Source organism: Heteronotia binoei, chromosome 6 (assembly GCF_032191835.1).
Source record: "Heteronotia binoei isolate CCM8104 ecotype False Entrance Well chromosome 6, APGP_CSIRO_Hbin_v1, whole genome shotgun sequence".
Taxonomy (NCBI): Eukaryota; Metazoa; Chordata; class Lepidosauria; order Squamata; family Gekkonidae; genus Heteronotia; species Heteronotia binoei.
This window is the reverse complement of record NC_083228.1, coordinates 45,525,649-45,546,602: the sequence shown is the minus strand read 5'-3', so window position 1 is coordinate 45,546,602 and position 20,954 is coordinate 45,525,649. Positions and strand designations below refer to the sequence as shown.

General features: G+C 39.3%; 1 protein-coding gene across 2 annotated transcripts in view; it reads right to left on the bottom strand.

The window, feature by feature from the left end:
* The window catches only part of TCERG1L (transcription elongation regulator 1 like), a 232,917-nt gene that overhangs the window by 28,428 nt on the left and 183,535 nt on the right, over positions 1–20,954 (bottom strand). For both annotated transcript variants that reach the window (XM_060241404.1, XM_060241406.1), the window contains exons 6-8: positions 16,048–16,139; positions 11,812–11,900; positions 5,292–5,446 (exon numbers count right to left, since the gene is read on the bottom strand). In XM_060241404.1, the coding sequence (XP_060097387.1) occupies positions 5,292–5,446; positions 11,812–11,900; positions 16,048–16,139 (336 nt within the window). The remainder of the gene's footprint in view (positions 1–5,291; positions 5,447–11,811; positions 11,901–16,047; positions 16,140–20,954) is intronic.

Here is a 20,954-nt window from a genome sequence, read left to right as displayed (position 1 = left end):
GGGCGGGGTATAAATCCAACTCTTCTTCTTGCCATAAATCAGCTGTGACTTGATGGCACTTTACACACTTACACACCCTATAGCTTTGATCCACAGTATGCTAACTCAGCCATGGTGGAACTGATGTCACTGTGTTGCTGGCAATGTTGTGAAGTTGCCAGCAAGGGCCCTCCCCCCATAGCGAGTCTCCCACTGGTTTCCGTCCTAAGGCTGGCAACCCTACAATATATCAATAAAAGTGAATGGCGAGTAAAGAACAATATAAAATCAGTATCAAACAGTATGCCCTGTTTCACCGCTACAAGCAAAGGTGAAGATTTCACACTATGCCTAAAAGATAACAGCATAGGTACCAAGACAATTTTAGTTCCATAACAGAAATGCCACCACAAAAAATATCCTAACTCTGGTGATACTTGTTTAACCTCTGAATGTTGGAGCATACAGAAGAAGCCCTCAGCAGGGTAATTAAACAGATAGGCAAGTTCATATGGAAGTAAGTAATTACATTTATTTAATGGTCATAGTCAATAGCAACTACCAGACTGATATTCTCTATGTCTAAATAATCTGGCTGCCATGTTCTCAACCAGATGACATTTTCAAACAGTTTTGAAAAGCAGGACTACACTGAGTACTTTACAGAAATCAGAACTGGATGTAAGTAACCAGAGTGTGTATAACTATGGCAAGATCAAAACGGATAAAGTTGGTGAGCTAGCCAAAGCTGCTAAAAAGCAATCTGTGCAAAAGGAGCCAATTCAGCATCTGGTTGCAAGGTTTAGAATCAAGCTGTGAGCCAGATCATTAAAGGGCAGTGCAACCCCATCGAATGCAAGTAGAGAAACTACACCTTTTGGGATAAGTTATCACTTCCCAAAGGAAGAGTATTTTATCTGGCCTGGGCTTCAACTTATTACTGACTCAAAAGAACTTTTTTAAGAGGATGTCTACTGCTTTTTCTGATCTATATAGCTGTGTGTCATGCGTGTCATAAACCAGTCATATATTTAGATAGGACCTCACTCCAAATCTGTGAATTTCTTCATCCAGCAGTGTCATGCATATATTAAAAATCATGGCAAACCAAACAGAGCTCTGAAGAAACAGCATCAAAGTCAAAAGTCCTCCAGTATCACCAGTGTGGTGTAGTGGTTAAGAGCAGTGGACTCTAACCTGGAGAACCAGGTTTGATTCCTCCCTTTTCCACATGAAGCCTTGGGACAATCACAGTTCTCTCAAGGCTGACCTTGGGACAATCACAGTTCTCTCAGAATTCTCTCATCTGCCACCTACCTCACAAGGTATCTACTATGGGGGGGGGGGGAGGAAAGGAAAGTAACTGTAAGCTGCTTTGAGACTCCTTAGTCTCTTTAGGGTAGAGAAAGGTGGGATGTAAACATCCACTCTTTTTCTTCCTGAACTTACTTGGATGGCAGGTTCAGAACCAAAAGTGCATCGTGCTGCCAAACCACAACTCAGGCAAAGACACAATTGTTGATGATGTCAAAACTTTCCAGGACACAAAGACAATCAACAGGAACACTACCTGGGTACTGATAATTCAAAAAGCAAAGGAAGCAATTAAGATTCTGCAACCTGGTTAGAAATCAGACTGCAATTAGTCTAGATCAGTGGTGGCAAACCTGTGGCACGGGTGCCAGAGGTGGCACTTGGAGCCCTCTCTGTGGGCACGCATGTGCCCCTGCCCCCCCGGCGCATGAGGCTCTGGAGTCATATTTCATTGAAGCTCCTCTTCTCCCCAAACTCAGGCTCCTTCCCCCAAATCTCCAGGTATTTCCCAACCCACACCTGGCAAACCTAACTGGGCCTCCTTCAGAGAGATAACAGGGCACTCCAACCTTTTTGAGCTCGTGGGCACCTTTGGAATTCTGACATGGGGGGTGCAACCACAATGCAGTCCCCAAGCACAATACACAGAGGAAAATTCCTTGCAGGTTTTCCTGCAGTTTTAGGGAGGGGGTTAGATGGGACCTACTAGGGCAGGGGTAGCCAAACTTGCTTAACATAAGATCCACATAGAATAAATGTCAGATGTGTGAGAGCCACCAGACATGAATGTCAGATGTCTGAGAGAAGGAAGGAAGGAAAATAGATGGGGAGGGAGAAAGAGAGATGGAAAGAAAGCAACTTGAACTTTAAATGCATTCTCCAAGCCACTGGCTGGCATAGCTTGAAGAAGTGGTTTAAAGAGACAAATGCCTTTTCTGGTGGGGGCTTCAAGAGCTACATGATGTGTGTGAAACAGTCGCATGTGGCTCCCGAGCCACAGTTTGGCCACCCCTGCACTAGAGAGATGGGTATAAGGCAGCTTCACATTTTCATGTGGCCAAGGCCTGGTTGATTTTCATATTTCAAAACTGTTGTGGCACGGTCCAAGCCAAAGGAAAGGTGAGAGCATGGATGTGTGGGGATTGGGGGGGGGAGAGATCAGGACCTTGAATCAAGCACGTTTTTTTGAAGGGATGTGGGTTTATTACAGGAAATGTTGGATCCCACTAATCTGGCAGAAACAGCGTCCAGGATCGCTTCTGATTTAGGAGTGGAAAGGGAGGAACTGCAGTCTTCCTTGCTTTCAAATACAATGCTTCTGATAGCAATATCTGAGCAAGCTCTTTCAAGCTACAGGGACCATAAGGCAAATGGTTGATAAACTGTTTTTGAACTGTTGCACTGCTGTTCTGGTTTTCCAGAGCATCCCTGACAAGTGTTTGTCCAGCCACTGCTTAACGACTGCCAGTGAGGGGGTCAGTTGCACTGATGAACAACTCTTACTGCTAAAAAGGTTTTCCTATGCCAGTCCTCTCCTCTGCTGCCAGCAAGAACAGCTCCCTATGCTCCTCTAAGTGGCAGCCCTTCTAATACTTCAAAAGAGCAATCATGTCTTCCCCCTCAACCTCCTCTTCTTCAGACTGAATATCCCCAAGTCCTTTAGCCTTTCCTTATTGGGCTTGCTCTCCATGGTTTCTCGGAAGTTATCTACAGTGAGCACTGTGGCACCTACTCTCTACACATGCACAGGATTGCAGATTTAGCTTAAAGAAAGAAGAAGATATTGGATTAATATCCCGCCCTTCACTCTGAATCTCAGGGTCTCAGAGCAGCTCACAATCTCCTTTATCTTTCTCCCCCACAACAAACACCCTGTGAGGTAGGTTGGGCTGAGATAGCTTTTTACAGCAGCTGCCCTTTGAAGGACAACTCCTGTGAAAGCTATGGCTAACCCAAGGCCATTCCAGCAGCTGAAAGTGGAGAAGTGGGGAGTCAAACCCGGTTCTCCCAGATAAGAGTCCATGCACTTAACCTCTACACCAAACTGGCCTTCCTTTTTCACATCAGACTTTCTAGTTAATACAATTCAGATTATCCTTGAAGTTTCCAAGGGTAGCCGTGCTGGTCCATGGTAGAACAACTAGATTCAAGCTCAGGAGCACCTTAGAGACCAACAAGATTTGGGGGAGGGGGCACAAGCTTTCCAGCATTAGAGCTCCCTCGATTAGATAAAAGGAGTTTTGACTCTCAAAAATCTTGTTCTCTAAAGTGCTGCTGGCTGAGACTATAAATACTAGTTGAGACTATAAATCAGTTGACTCCTTTCATCAACTTAATTTATGAATTAACATCATGTATCCCCTGCCTTCCTCCCCAAAAGGACACTGAAGTGGTTTGACACACTCTGCCCTTCTCTTTTATCCTCACAATGAACCTATGAGGCGGGTTAACTCAGAGTATATTACTGGTTTCCCAGCAAGTTGCCAGGGAAGAGTGGGCATATGAATCAGGACCTCCCAGATCTGATTTGGACACTCTAACCACCAGCTCCTACTAAACACACTATATTTTAACGTATTCTTTTTTCCTAATGGCAAACTAGAATGATGTTTATAATGTATGTTACATGTTCAAAAGTAAATTAGGTGGACAGGAACACCTCTGGGAAAGGCATGTTCTCAGTTCAACCCAGACCTGTAAGCAACAGAGCAATGAACAGTCTCCATTTATTGCCTTATGACACTCTCACCATCATTCTCCCATTCTGACATGTTACTATTTTGTTGGTTTCCTAAGCAGATGCTATCCAGACCAAATGTTCTTTCAGTTTGTTAATTTCACTATAAATTGTTTTTTTCTAAACTAAAACCTCAGTATTCAGCTTAAATTGCCGTGTTGGCACTTTGTAATAAATAAGTGGTTTTTGGGTTGCAGTTTGGGCACTCGGTCTCTAAAAGGTTCACCATCGCTGGTCTAGATAATGTGTCCTCCAGCGCTACCATTACACTCTTGATTAGCTTACCTAAGTAGGAATTGTCAATAAGGACACATTTTTATTTATTCATATATTGGTTTATATTATATGCAATTTATTAAATATTTTCTTAGTTTATGCTATTTGGTTTTAAGTTTTAAGTTTTCTGGACTTATAAATGGTCCTGTCATTTGGACTACCATGCAGGAAATAGAGTGTACATGATATTGGTTTCCTAAGGGTTCATTTACACCAGGCCTGAATATTATGACCAGTCAGGTAACAGCTCATGAGGAGGTGAATACAATGCTGTTTGCTCCCAACCTTGAATGGCAAAATCAAAGACCTGGCAAGCTATACGTGGGTAGTGAATTGTTTTATGAATGATAAGTCATGAAGATAAATTGTTCATGTGAAAGTAGGCATCTTTGGTATTTGAGGATTGACCAACAATGCCATATTTGGACTTAAGTAACTACAGTTCTGCCGAATCTTCTATCATTCCAATGACTTAGATCTTTGAGATTTGTTTCCTACAGCTGGGTTAAATAATCATTTATTTCAAGACAGCTCCCCAGGCAACATGGACAATAAGACATTTGGGTAAAATAAGCTATGCTGAGATATTTGTAAGATGCACACTTGAAATGAGGCTTCATGAAAGCAAAAATACCAAAACCTGTTTCAGCTAATAGAGCAACTCTAATCATATTTTGGCAGAATTAAGTCCTACTGAAATCCATGAAGCCTGCTTCCTTTTGAACAATAGGATGAATGTGTAAATCAAGTATTATTAAGCACAAGAACAAAATGAATTCTTGGTTATCTTGTAGAAATAGAAAAATATTAGTTGAGACTTTTTATGATAAATCAGAACTTATTACCAGCCAAGGACACCAACCTGGACACAAAAATCAACGTTCAATTTACAGTCAGTCAACATTTTACTTTGCATATTTAATGACCAGCTTTGTCATATGTCATTTGAATTTTAATAGATTAAAATAATCACAGCATTAGTTACTTGCTGAAGTTTCCAGTTTGCGCTTATGAGGTGGGTCTTCAATGAGTCTGTTAATATCACCACGATTCTTTAGATCCACAGGTTTCTCCCACACTGACAACTGCATTGTAGGGTTGAAGAAGAAGACTCGGTCATCTCCAGTCCAGACTACACACCTATTTTAATTAACAAACTAGGCTTAGATAATCTCAAATACAATTGGGGGCAAAATTTACTAACCATGTAGTTAAATGGCTATTTGTAAGTGCCTGCCAGCTGCACCAAAACATAGCTTTCTGTATCACTTTTATAAATATGTCCATTGTGAATGCTTTCGCAGGTGATTCCATCATATGTAAACGCATTGCTGATTAAGTAGTTGGAAAGCTGAGACTTAGATATGGGTTGATTTTAACTTAAGGCTAGATTTTTGACATGTGAATTGCCCTTAGGCAATGCTCTTACTCCTTGAGGCCTGATAGAATGGAAGACAGTAATAGGCTGCAAGTAATACACAGCAAACCCATTGGAATAAAATTGTGTTACCCCAACGAAGCTGATTCATGATACCTTTATGTGAATAAAATGTCATTCTTAATTATCAGGACATTTTCCACATGTGCACGTATTCACATCCAAGGACTATAACAAGGGAAGGAGGGAAGGGAAGGGAAGGGAAGGGAAGGGAAGGGAGGAAGGAAGGAAGGAAGGAAGGAAGGAAGGAAGGAAGGAAGGAAGGAAGGAAGGAAGGAAGGAAGGAAGGAAGGAAGGAAGGAAGGAAGGAAGGAAGGAAGGAAGGAAGGAAGGAAGGAAGGAAGGAAGGAAGGAAGGAAGGAAGGAAGGATGGAAGGATGGATCTGGGTTCATTTTCAAATTTGTATGTTATGGGACATGGAAGTTTTCAGCTGTGCACGTATTCACATTCAAGGACTATGACAAGGAAGGAAGGAAGGAAGGAAGGAAGGATCTGGGTTCATTTTCAAATTTGTATGTTATGGGATAGGGGAGTTTTCAGCTGTTTTCCATCATTTGTCTACTGAATCAATGGCCGTACGTAATCAATTCTATGCAGTGGATGGCCAAAAAGTTTACTTGTAGCTGTCTCTGAGAAAGATGGATGAAGTTGCCATGATACAAGGACTCAGTCTCTGTAGCTTCATGTTAATTACTTTAAAATTTACAACTTAGAATTGCCTGGTATAGCTATAATTAGGATATCATTCTCATCACCACATTAGCTTCTGATATTGTATTTCTTCATTGAAAAACTATGGTTTATGTTAATAATAATCATTTCATAATGATACTCATTAATGTGGTTTTGATGAAATCCATTTATCTGAAAGTCTAGATTTGAAAAAACAAAGCTTGAAAACCCCCTGAACCTTGAAGATATATGTGTGTGTGAAATATGGGATGACTATTGTGTTCTGCTGTCCTAATTAATGGATGGATATTTTTTATGATATGTATGCCCAATGGCTTGTTTTACTATTGTTATTTTAATTGTAAGCTGCCTCGAGCATGACTCTGAAGAAAAGGCATAGAAGTATCCTAAGTACAATACAAATAAATAAATAAAGGCAAAATTCTTCCTTAGGCAGCATATATATTGATTCATTACAATTTTTCAATAGATAGTGGGTTGAGGTCTTAAGAAAAATATCATGTATTGTGAATACTTACAATACATAGTATTTTATAAGCAAAACAGACATTGCGAGAGATACTTTCACTTAAGTAAAATTAAATCAAATGTAATATCTGATTGAAATATTTAAATAATTTTTGAACTTAAATTCTGATTTTATACACTGAAATTCTGATGACAAAATTAATTGTGGAATCAAAACCTGAAAATAATTCCTGAAATATGAACTTAGGAATTGAAAAAAAAAATTGTCATAAATGCTCCACATGGAATACGCAGTTGAAGTTCTCTCCTATTTGGTAGGTCTCAGAGAGAGAAATGTAACTGGCTACTAAATGAAAGTTTAGATATTCAACAACCACAATGCAAATGAAATTTACAGCTAGACCCTACGAATGCCAGAAGTCACCTTATGTAGTGGGGAAAAATTATCACATAGTAAATGCTGAGTAATTTAATTAAATCTCCCAAATTATTGGCGAGTGATTGTCTATAGAAATAAGCTGCTCTCTAAACATTTTCATACATATTATGTGTCATAAAAAGTTGTCCCACCCACTGGAATCAGAACTAAGGACAAAACATAGAAGGTTATGTTCCACTTACTGTTCTTTAATGTGCTGTTAATATTCTAGCTATAGAATCATCCCATAAGGAATGTAATAAAATTTAAAGAAAAAAAATATGATGTTGCTGTTTTTCTATTTATTTATTTATCTATTTGTTAATGATATGGTCATTAATTCTACCACCAACACTATTAATCATCTCAGAAAGTGTAAGTGCATCTTTGGCTCCCAGTATATCACTGTGAAACTGATAGAAAGCTTTAGAAGCAAGAAGCCAAGCTTCTGTTATACCATAGCTGTGTGGGCATGCAAAATAAAGTGCCACCATTTGATGTTAGAAACAGAGAATAAATCAGTATTTAATTGGTTTAAATTGGCCATTTTGGCTAAATATCAAGGTTTTATTAAGCAAATAGATTCCAACCTGCTGTAAACTGAGTGCCACCATTAAATACTGAACAGTATTCTTGTTACTAGGATCAGTAAAAATCAAGAAAACTGCAAGAATGATTCTCTAGAGATATCCCCAGTTAGTAATCAATGAGCCTGCCCTGTCCTCTTATGCTTAAGCCTCAACCTCTTTTCGTTCATCTTCCTTTGTTTTGACTCACTAGCTGACTGAACTCTAGTCAGTCCTGTCAAGCTTACACAACAAGTGACTTATTCAGATGAATGAAGCCTACCGTGTGCTCAATAAATGTTATGGTTTTCCTTGTACTCTGCACAATACAAAGCTATCAGTTATTGGAAAGGGGATCAGTGAGTGCAAGAGCTCAGAATTACCAAAATTGCAAGCTCATCAAGCCTATGCACATTAACTAGAATACAAAATAATTCATGGAAATTCTGCCCTCATGAAAATTATATATCCATTTATTTAGATATCTCAAAACATATCTTTTGTTGAGAATCAAAATTCTGCAAACAAAAGATAAGATACTTTGTACATTTCTCTTCATATGTCTTCTCCCATTTGCAACTATGACCATTTTGCGGCTTCCATTGTACTAAATGGAGAGCCAGTTTGGTGTAGTGGTTAAATGTGCGGACTCTTATCTGGGAGAACCGGGTTTGATTCCCCACTCCTCCATTTGCACCTGCTAGCATGGCCTTGGGTCAGCCATAGCCCTGGCAGAGGTTGTCCTTGAAAGGGCAGCTGCTGTGAAAGCCCTCTCCAGCCCCACCCACCTCACAGGGTGTCTGTTGTGGGGGAGGAAGGTAAAGGAGATTGTGAGCCGCTCTGAGACTCTTCGGAGTGGAGGGCGGGATATAAATCCAGTATCTTCTAAATTCTTAATTTATAAACACACACAAAAAATCACATATAATATCAACCAAAGAGAAGACAGAAGGCCTACATTTGCAGATCTTTCATGACGATCAAGTAGTCCAATGTAACAATTTTTATATTTATTTTCCCCCTTGGCACAAAAACATCTGCTTAGAATCAGTTTCTAAGCAGGAAGGAAAACCTCAGGTCTTATTAAAACTTGAGGTTATTTAAAATATACTGAAGTAAAACCTCCCATCCCTCCATGTAGATTAATTTTAAAAGTAAGATAATTGATCCTTCATCTGGTCTAAAATTACATATTTGATCATTTTATAACCCATTCTTTTTTCTCCTAATTTCTAAGACTTTGGTCTATGGCTCAGACTGTTCCTATCACTTTGGTTGATGGGAGAATTCATTTCCTACAACAAATGCATTCATTGTGTGAACTGCTACAACTGGGCCAGCTGAAGCCTGAGCATTTATCTAATAAAAGCAAGGTAATAGCTAAAATGGAAATGGCCTATTTCCACATCTGATTGAAAGACCAAGCAAACACCTCTGGAGAGACATTAAAAAATGGAACCAAATGGCAGCTCCCTCAAGAAATCACTTCACGTTCCCATTACTAACCCAATTTGACATTTAATTTAAAAATTATCAGTCTCATCTCCCATCATCACACTTTGCTTGTCTCTATTCAGCATAATAAAGGTTTCAATTATTCAAATGCAAAAGTACATTAATTCCATTTCAATAACAGGGCACTAGTTAAAAATGGTGGTAATATGTGGAACATAGGATGTTCTTAAAACTGATATAATTCTAAGCACATTTTGCTAGGGCGTATGTCCTATTAAATTCTGTGGGACATATTAAGGAACATACCTTAAGAACATTTTTACAAGTGCAATGAAAATATTAATTATTTGATGTGATGTACTGATTGTTTCTTTAATCATCTACACCTGGTGAAATGGCTCTAGGCAGCAAAGCTATTTCTACCATAAGGTGTTACCCAGTAAGATACCATAGGAATTGTTTTTTCTTATTCTGTCATTATGGCGTTGTTGTTGTTGTTTTAAAAATTCTCAACTAATTGCTTCAATTTAAGGAGCATGATAATTTTCAGGATGGATCCGCAAAGAGCAAGTGATGAAAGAGTGACATACAAACATACTACACATTCTGGAATTCTGTCTGTGACAATCCATGCTGGATCAGAACCATGAATGCCCTATTAAATTCTGTGGGACTGTGATTCCAGACACAGATGCTTCATAGGGTCTGAAAATTATCATGTGAGATGCAAATATTTGGATTGTGAAACCAAGGGAAAAGGCAAAAAGGCAGTCTGTTCAGCATTTTGCCATGTACAGACAACTGCTTTATGTTCTTGTAACACATATAAATGGCAAAGTACATGAAACTGTTTTGCAACCTATGTATGCATTGTGAATATGAGAGTATGTGCAAGCAGGGCTTTTTTTGTAGAAAAAGTCCAGCAGGAACTCATTTACATATCAGGCCACACCCCTTGGTGCCAAGTCAGCCAGAATAGAGTCTGGCAGTGCCAGACCCGCACCTCGACCAGGAGGTCTGGCAATCATACTTTCTGCAAGGCGTTCCAACTCAGAGCCAAAGTCTGAGAAAACACAATTCCTATCAACTATGGAAGATAGCAAAGGGAAGATTTGTAATTTTTTGGCAAGTTTTATGACCTTTCCTTTCTTGCCCACCGTAATATACAGATCCAATCACAAATGTGAAATATATTGCTTAAGAAGTGAGGAACACAAGGGAGATGGCAGGCACCAATGCCTCTGCAGGCTGGAGTTTCCATTTCTAGCACTCACAAAAGTTTCATGCTTCTTAGAGTATTTGACAAAGATATTATGCATGGCAGGAAAGCAACTGGGGGGGGGATCAAAACAGCAGGGGGGAGGGTATACCTATTACTATTTGCATTATGCCAATGGCTGTACAAAGCCAGTGGGTGTGGAGCAGTCTGCAGAGAAGCAATCAAAAACTCACCTTTTTCATTTGTCCTAAGCTGTACAACCTGGAATCCCACTCAGCCATCCTGCTCTTGTTCCGAATGACATCCCAGCGTATGCCTGGTGATGTCACATCAACCACAGAATCCATCAGAAGCATGGAGCCAACCTATGAGTGGAGAGGGTTTGGGATCAATTCCAGGTTTTTACTAGGTGTATTAATTTAAGCGAACCATTTGTCATGAATTTTGATACAATAATGTTTTTTTTGTAAATGTGTTGTTTTTGTATTTAAAGAGGCATAAAAGAAGATGATGCTCCCTAAAGGTTTGCTCCATGTTTCGGTGTGATTCTGTGATGGATCATCTGATGGAATCAGCATGAAGTTCAATGGATGTAAGTTTTGATCACCAAACCCCTCATGACACTTCAAGAGCATTTCCCTAGAGGCAAATCAAATCTTAGGCTCCTTTGCTGCGCAGGTATGAGATTTCAAATATGTATTTAGCCTCATTTCTATTTAGATAATTAAAAAGTCCACATAGAGCGCTGACCCATTTTGAACTGTCAGGATAGACAGGGCTACAATTTGTTTATTTTATTTTATCAGATTTATATCCTGCCCTCTCCTAATGGGCTAGGTATTTAAGTAAATGCATTGGAAAAAATATTTTCCTACCATTTTTTGCAATTATGCAAAGCATGACATGAATTCAGAATAACTGTTTATAAAAGAAAACAGTGAAATAGTCTAATGTTCAGGATTATTGTTTTTCATTTCTTTTACTCATAGTAGGCATGGCAAAACAGGTCACAAACAGTGCAATCATAAGAACACTTCCTGGGAGCAAGCCCCATTTAGTACACTTCAGTAGGATTCTATGTAGACCTGCTCACAGAACTGTTACTGTGGCATCCTAAGCAAAATTACACCCTTCTAAATCAACTGAAGTCAATGGGCTTAGAAGGGAGTAACTCATCTTAGAATGGCACTACATTTGACAATATATGTTTATAGACAAGGAATGAGAAACAGCTTACATATGCTTACCAAGGAGATCCTGGAACTGGAGTGGATGCCACAGGCTTGTTGCCATTTGAAGCACTCTCATCTTCTGGGAGTAGTTTTATAGAACAACTCTTCACATAGAAATAAATAGAGATGAACCAACAAAAGACATCATTAACACAATGAGTTCTATTTATTTACGTTAATCATATTATTGTGGGGGCATGCCAGCGATGCCTCTATCTACAGATTAGCTAGATTAGGCTGGAGGAAAAAAAAATCAATAGAAACATATGCCAGTTGAGATAATGAGGCAATTGTTCTCTCATACTTATCCCGCATAACAACATAGTTTTGTAGAATACATGCAACCTGAGTTTTAAAAAACGAAGAGATTTGCAAATGAAAAGGACCCAATTTACTCAGTGTTGTGACTCAGTTCTGTTGTGCCATAACAGACACAACATGCAGACATTATTTTACAATTTATATTTAGGAGATTAGGCTTGACATGTTATATTTGCCACACAATGTTTTTTTTTTAAGTCTCTCTCTTTACCAGTGGATGTTTACAACCAGTTTATCCCCAGATTGGAGCTGCTGGAGGCCAACATGAGCAAGGGTCTTCCTGCATCTGCTGTCTACTGAAATAGCTAGGCTGGGTCATTCACCACCCAAGTGATTCCTTTGGAAGCCAGATTAGCAGAATGCAGCAACATAGTGACTAGCATGGCTTGTGCCTCTCATTGTATTCCAGATCTACATGGCTGCTGCCCATGTCTAAAGAAGACTGTACAGGCAGCAGTTGTGTATACTGCTCCCTTAGACCAAGCTGGTGTGGCACAAGAGGAAGTCTATGCTGCAGCCCCAAGGTCTATGCCACAGCCCCATGCATTCAAGATGGGTTGCAAAGGTGCTGCTTCTGGAGCTCACTTTAGACCCAGTTGTTTAAGAGTGACAAAATGCCCTGAACAGTAATTGGACTTGAACAGTCTGGATGTTGGGTAGAGAAAGAATGCGGCTCCCAACCGGAGGCAGGCTGCACAGCCTTGTCTTTGAGGGCCGTTTTGCCCCTTCGTAAGGAGGAGGAGTGGGCAGGGCATTATGGGAGGTGAGGGCGGAGCAGGTATGCCTTAACGGCTGTCTCTGCTTCTGCCTCCCAGTCTTTGCCTCGTGCTCGGCCCACCCTCCCGCCCTTGAGGCAGTGTAGGCGATAGCTGGTTGCTCTTAATTTATAGGGGACCAGGTAGGAATTTTTTCATCTCTTCCTGTTTGGCTGTTGGAAGTGGTGTTTTTCACCTACCTCACATTGCTTGTAGAAAGGATTGTGGAATTGGCTAGGGTGTGGCTGGTTTAAGTTTCAGGTTGGCTGGGGTTTTTGCCTAACTTCCATTATGGAGCTCTGTGAGCACCAATAGCACCCCAGTTTTGGGGCATGGGATCTAGCTAAATCATTCCTGGCCCGTGCAGCCTAGTTGAGTGATGAAGCGGACTGCCTTGGGTTTGCATGGATTGATCTGCCCTTCAGCCATGCGGATGGGGGCTGGAACTCCAGGGCATAACCTTTGCTAGGCTGGCCAGGTACAAGCCATGCATTTTGGCCATATCTAGGGGCAGGCTGGCTCACCTCTCATGCGGCAGGGAGGGGTATTTCGTCTCCTGGCCCTGCCATGCTGCCAGATATGTTTATAGCCCTTGTTGTGATTTTAATAATAAATAAAGTGGCCCTTAGTTACCCAAACCCTTGTGTCTCTTCCTTCTGTCTGTTGGGGCAATTAGAACTTGTTTCTCTGCAGCACTCTCCACAGCACTATATATGCTCTTGAAGTTTGCCTTCAGCAAGTCACTTATCACTTGTAATTTCTTGCTTACTTTTCTCCTTCCCATCCATCTAACCTATCTTTGTCTCTTCCTCTATCTTCACCTTCCCCCTCCCCCCCACTTGCATCCCGCATGGGAAAGCTATGGTCCAGATGTGCAGCGGTGACCATCAGGCTGAGTTATGTGGTGGAAAATCCACAAGGATTTATAGGGACTGGAGCACCTTACTTTCCCCTCTATTCCCCTCCTTCTCTGCTCCTTCATCTTTGGCTATCCCAATATTTATTTACTTCATTTACACCTCACCTTTGTCCACAATGGGGATCTAAAGCAGCTTACATCAGTCTCATCTCCATTTTATTCTCACAACAATCCTGTGAGGCAGGCTAGTCTGAGATTGTGACTAGCCCAAATTTACCCAGTAAGCTCCCACGGCAAAGTGGATTTCTCAGATCCTATTCTGAAACTTTAACCACTAATAAACTTTCTTACCCCACTGCTTACCAACTTTCCTACTCTCCAGATAGAGCACCATTCTGGGGTGCAGAACAGAAAACTAGTGCCAGAGTTGAAGTTGCAAAAGGGTGCATTGATTTATCTTCAGAGAAAGATGAAAGACAACTCCCTCTTTTAAGAGAGAGAAAAGAAAATAAGAAAAAGCAATGGCTAAAAAAGTGAATTTCAGAAAAAGAACCTACCCTCCCAATAATAGCCCTAGTTTCTAGTGGTAGCAAGGAGACAAAAATTGGCTGTAGTCAATCTGTGTAGTCAATCTGTTAAATATATAAGCTTGAAATAAGAATATAGAAAGTTCTGGGGTATAACCAGAGCTTTTTTGCAGCAGGAACTCCTTTGCATATTAGGCCACACTCCTCTGATATAGCCAATCCTCCTGGAGCTTACAGTAGGCCCTGTACTAAGAGCCCTGTAAGCTCTTGGAGGATTTGCTACATCAGGGGTGTGTGGCCTAATTTGCAAAGTTGTTCCTGCTACAAAAAAAGCCCCGGGTATAATAGAAAGGGAAGAGGACAGAAGAAAGCAAAATGTTCCTGGAAACTACATCCTTTATCAGTAGTGATATTGTTCATGGGTTCTAGAAATACGGAAACAGTCTTCCAGTGGTCTCTAAGCACTCAGGTGAGTTGTGGGAGGAACTGTACATTATTGAATCATTCTCTTCAACATAATCTAATGGCTTAATAGGCTAGTATCTGAGAAGCAGGTTCAGGTCCCCAGACTTCCATGGAAGCTTGCTGCATAACCTTGAGCCAGTTACATACACTCAGCCTAACCTACCTCACAGGATAAAATTGTGGGAATAAAACTGAGGAAGGAAGATCAAAGTATGAAGCCCTGAGCTTCTTGGAGAAATAGCAGAATGAAAATGTACTAAGTAAGCAAGTAAATAAAGTGATGTCCAGCGCATAATACGTAGGGAAGCAAAATCTACAGGCAGCGATGGAGTTTCTTTATACTTAGTTTTAAAATTCAATTAAGGAAATAAAAAGAAATGATATAACTTGGAGTAAGCATGAGATACAAAATATATTGAGGATAGTTGAGCATAAAGAAGGAAAATAGAGGAGGGAGGAAAAATTGGCTTGTTTGTGTCCCTACTCCCTAGCCTTTTATAATATCCTGAAAGGAATTTTTCACCCACCCACCATAATTCTTTGTTAGTCTTCAAGTTTTACTTTTATAAATGGTTTATATTCTAGAGATCATCAGGATCAACAAATCACTCCATAATATTTTACCCATCCAGTCTCTGAGAAGATCTATCATAATAATTCTTCAGGAGACTAAAACAAGTTCATTTATTCTAGCAGATTGAAGAATGAATAGCTTATCTACAAAGGGCTATTGCCTGATTAAAACACAAGAATATACATAAACAGTGCTCTACATCTTTAAAACTGCTTAATGTGTTTTTAAAGTATTTCAGTGCCTCAGCAATCCAGGTTAGATAGAAAACAAAGCTGATCTCAAAGATTACACTTCAATGAATGTGTAAGAACTCAACAAAGCCTGCAGAGATGCAATGAAAAGATCAAGGATATGTGCACAACCTTCTCCTAAACAAAGCAACAACAAATATTTAGATTCTTGAATGTGGATCCTATACCATGGACAGTGATTTCTGGGAGCTGTGGGAGCTGTTCTCTTCTGCAGAGACAGGGCCAGGCTTACTCAGGCTTACTTAGTGTACTCTGAAATGGGGTAACTTGCAGAAAGGATTACATTGTTAGAAAGCATCTCCAAGTAAGAAGTTATTTAAATGTAAAAAATAAAAGTTGCATATCAGGGAGGAGCCTTCCTTGAAAAGGGACATTTTATTATGGTGGCTTATAAATATTTTAAATAAATAAATGTAATGGATGAATGTTCAATCAAGAAGTATGTTTAATCACTTCATATCAACATCATTCCAAATGAGAATAAAAAAGACAAGCAAACCTTCTCTTCATTCTCTGTTGGCTTGTTTTTTATTTCAGTATGTAATATCAGGGTTGGTGGGCAGGAAGTCCTGTTTGATTCTTTGCCTTTATCTGAAATGGAAAAAAATAAATAAAATAAAAATACAACAAATGTCTGTATCCCACTGAGCTGCCTCAGCACCTTATCCCCCCCCCCCCCCGGCCAGGTCATTTAGAATGTTTACAGTTTAGTTTGAAAGGTAAATGTCTCAGTCAAGCATACAAATGATTTTACAAATTAACATAAATCTGTAGGAATTTTGAATTATACAATATCCCAAAATGGATTATCAGAAAGAATATGGAAATACATTCTGACTAACAACACAGTTCTTGGTTAAAAGGCATGTGATGAACCTAAATAGGGCTCAGTATGACCTATGCTTGGATTGGGTGGTGGAATCAGACATGCCAGTGCATATCACCCCTTTGCTGAAAAACCAGAAGTGACATCATTACATCGGGGACAAGTTCTAGTATGGGGTGAAGCCTAGAGTGTTGCCTCTGACTTAACAATGCACCTTCCTTTCCCCCTCTTTTTTTGCTGGGAGTGACATTGTGAATTGGCACAGTACTGTCCTACTTAACTGTCCCATTTAATTCAATTTTTCTCCTGTTGTTGGTAGTACTGGTGGGGGATACAGGTAAGTGATACTGTAATGGCAACCACTGTAGTGTGAGCACCTTGGCATGCTGAATAGAGTATTATTCTTAACAAGGCATCTATAAAATAATGTTATTGTTCTGAAAGCACATTATAAAAATGGCAATCAGAAAATGAACTTCTTCTGCCCTCACTTGGATAGCCCAAGCAAGCCTGATCTTGTCAGATCTTGGAAGCTAAGCCGGCTCGGCTCTGGCAGGTACTTGGATGGGAGACATCCTTGAAATACCAGCAGTTGGGATGGGGGGGTCAACTTTATTCAGCTGCCTCCCTAAATATCCTCCAGGCCCCCAGTAGTGGAGCAGTAATCAGATGTCACTTCACGGTGCACACACACACACGCACATATAAAAATACCAAAAAAAATGAACTTCTGACTCTTTTTCACTATTAGTATTCTTGGCAAAACTCTTGTATAACAAAGAGAATGGCTGTGTGTGGACATAGCAGCTGTTTACACAGTGAAGAGAAAAGAAACCACAGTCACAATTTTGAACCTTGCTATGAACATAAACTTGCTATGCATAGAAGCTCTTAAACTAGTTAATCTCACTTTTCACTCGGCAAATAGAGATTTGTGCTGGGACAAAACCACTGACAGAATGTTGGCAGATACATTTTATCAGGGCTTGGGGCAGAGTTCCCTTGATGCTTGGGCACAAAAGACTAGATTTTCTTCCTCAGCTTTCTAAAAATAAATTACCCACAGTGGAAAAAAGGATAAATTCTGTATCAAGAGATTTATTATCTATTTTATTTTTAAACTTTTATTGCAACTATTAAATATAACCTTGTATTATTAGCAAAACTCACAGAAATTAAACATTAATTCTTCAGCAAGAAGTAATGGTATATTTTATGTTATTGCAAAGAGACAGACAGCTTGAAAAACATGCTTGATCTTGTATCCAATTTTAGAACTTATCTGATGTATTAATATTTTATTATACAGAAAATGGAAGGTAATGGAGGGTTAACATGGGGTCAAATGGAGAAAATATAATACTACTGAGAAGCTTTTCTCTCTGAATTCATTTGTAATTTAAACTGTGCAAGACTAACACTCATGCAGAATAACCACATTCCCAAAGGAACAGTGTGCCAGACAACTGGGTAGCAAGTAAGTTCAGTTTGTCACGCCACTATATCCATAATGGGCTTATTCAAACATTTATTAAAGTTATAACACATAGGGTTTTTTACCTTATAACATCAGGAGTAATGTCTGGTTATACTGGTATAGTATATTGGCTAGGGAAGGAATAGGCAATCTTTTTTTGTTGTTGTTGTTGCCTAAAGGCCAAAACCCTGGCAACATCTACCTGTGAAGATGGTAGCGGGCAAAATATATGAGAGACATTTGGTGGCTTATGGCCTCTATTTCTAACTGAAGGTTTATTTTCACATTACTGAAAATTTACCATAGGAACACAACTGTACAACAAGATTTCACACAAACACAAGATATCAAGAATGTGTCATCCCTGATAATGCCAGACCTCATCCACAACTACTTCAGATTTGAGAGTATATTTTGAGATACTACAAGGCTCCACCCCATGCCAACATATTTACAGCAAATTTTAGAATAATAGTTTTGTTTATCAATTACTTGAGATTCACTGGTGATACTTTTATCCTCTGGACCAGTGGGATGGGTGTTCGAGAAATTCCACTAGGACTTTAACAATTTCCATCCTACCTTCAGAATGGAACAATGCTTCTTGTTTGTCATCTGCCGCTTACAGCTGAAATCTCATCAGTCCGTCTGAAGCCTTAATTCCTATGTCCTTTTCAGACTCCACCACAGAATCTCCAGAAATTTACTACCAACCTAGAAAGGTATCACTAAAGGCCTCTGAGTGAGTGCCCTCCTCAAAACCCACCCTCTCTAGGCCCTACCCCTTAAATCTCCAGGAGTTTCCTAACCGGGAGTTTGCAACCCTGCAGCCTCTACATAGGAAAAAGACTTTCTTCACAGTGTGTGCGGAGGGGAACCAAAGCAGCTTACATCATTCTCCTCATTCTTCTCTCCCCCTGTGATCTGAACAACAACCCTATGAGACTTCCCTATCTCCTTCTCAGGCAACCATGTTGGGGGCAAGGCTGAGGGGAGGAGGGTGTGATAGGAAAGAGGCAGGAAAGACAGTAAAAGTGGGACAGTTATGCCCTCTGAGGAAATGTCTATTTCAGCAGCCTTTGAGGTTACATATGTGGGATGCTATTTCAGCAGCCTTTGGAGGTTACATATGTGGGACGCTATCTATGTGGGCTGTTGGTAGGGTGGCAGAGGTCTGTTGCTGGTGGTGGCCGTGATACCTTTTGTGAGGCCGCAGTAGAGTGGCAAGCCTTTCTAAGGCTGGTTAACAGAGAAGACAGAGAGGAGCATCAGATATATGTCTCTTTCTGGGGTAAGACTGTTTTGATGGTTTGTTCAACATTCCTGGGCCTGCAGTGGGTGGGGCCGGAGAGTCAGCCAATGGGAGGCCAGAGACAGTGACAGCCAATAGTGTATACTGCACATCCAACAAATGAAGGAGCTGGGATCTCTCTCTCTCTCCGTATATATATTCATTTGTTCATCTGTTGCAGTCTGAAGACTAAAGAATTTCTGGCAAAAGCTTTCAGCCAATGTTATCAGGTGCATGAAAGGGTTTTCATTGGTCTCTCTCTCTCTCTCTCTCTCTCTCTGTGTATATGTGTGTGTATATATATATATATATATTAAAGGAAAAATTCATATATATATTTGGATATATATAAAAATGTGGATTTTTCCTTTACTATATATACCCCCCTCCCAAAGAAAATATAACACTTTCATGCGCCTGATAACATTGGCTGAAAGCTTTTGTCAGCAATTCTTTAGTCTTTAGACTGCAACAGATGAACCAGATAACGCTATGGCTTAAAAAGAACAGCAAATAATCTAACAATACATACCTGATGACTACTTATGAATTCAAACAGACTGTGAACACTTTTAGCTCTTAGTACAGAACAATACAGAAAGCCAAAGCATTTGGTAATTTTCTTTTTTTTTGTAAAAACAATTTTTTTATTCTACAACATATTATATCACTATTTCATTTACTTCTCTCAAATAAAAGTCAATATGTTGCATCACATTTTCCACCTCCCCTCCTCCCTTTCAAGACTTCCCCAGTGTTACTTACAATATAAAAGCAATAAAGATAATTTAACATTTTAAAAAAACTATTTAAAAAGAAAAAAGGAACTTATACTTCCTTATGGTTATTACCTCATTTGATTAATGATCCAATATATTACTAAATTAAGTCATATTATCTATCTTATTATAATCTTTAGGAAAGAACAAAATATTTTCTCATACTTTCATTTTAACTCATTCTTGTCTCAGTAAATTAAAAATAGCTAATAAACAAGTTATCCATTATCAAATGTCACCAAGTGTCCTTTCACTCTCCAATGTTCTTCCACATAGTTCTGAAACTTTCGCCATTCATTATTAATTTTTCCCATATCAAGTTCCTTTAGTGTTCTTGTTAATTTGTCCATTTCACTGCAGTGCATAGTTTTCATAACCCAGTCCCATTTTTATGGAATTTTATTTTGCTTCCACAACTGTGTATACAATGTCCGTGCAGCTGAAAGTAATGTTCTGTCTTGCTTTGGAAAATTTTCTATTTGTAATCCCAACAAAAAGATTTCTGGTGCCTTCTTCACTTTGTATCCCAAAATCTTTGACATTTCTTGCTGGATCATTTGCCAATATTGTACAGCCCTTTCACAAGTCCACCACATATGGTAGAAGGACCCTTCATGTTTTTTACATTTCCAACATCGATCAGACATCTGATTATTTGTTTTCGACAGGTTTTTTTGCATCATATACCATCTATACAACATTTTGTAACAATTTTCTTTTATGTTATTACATGTTGATATTTTCATAGAGTTTTTCCACAAATATTCCCATTGTTCCATCTGAATTTCCTTGTTTATATTAATTGCCCACTTTATCATTTGAGATTTTACCACTTCTTCCTCTGTAGACCATTTCAGTTTATATACTCTTGAGATCAATTTTACGTCCTGACCAAACAGCATTTTCTCCATTTCTGTTTGTTCTTGTCTTATTCCTTCATTCCTAATATCCTGCTTCAGCAGACTTTTAATTTGTAACCATTGAAACCAATTAAATGTATAATCCAATTCTTCTACTGATTTTAATTCTTCTT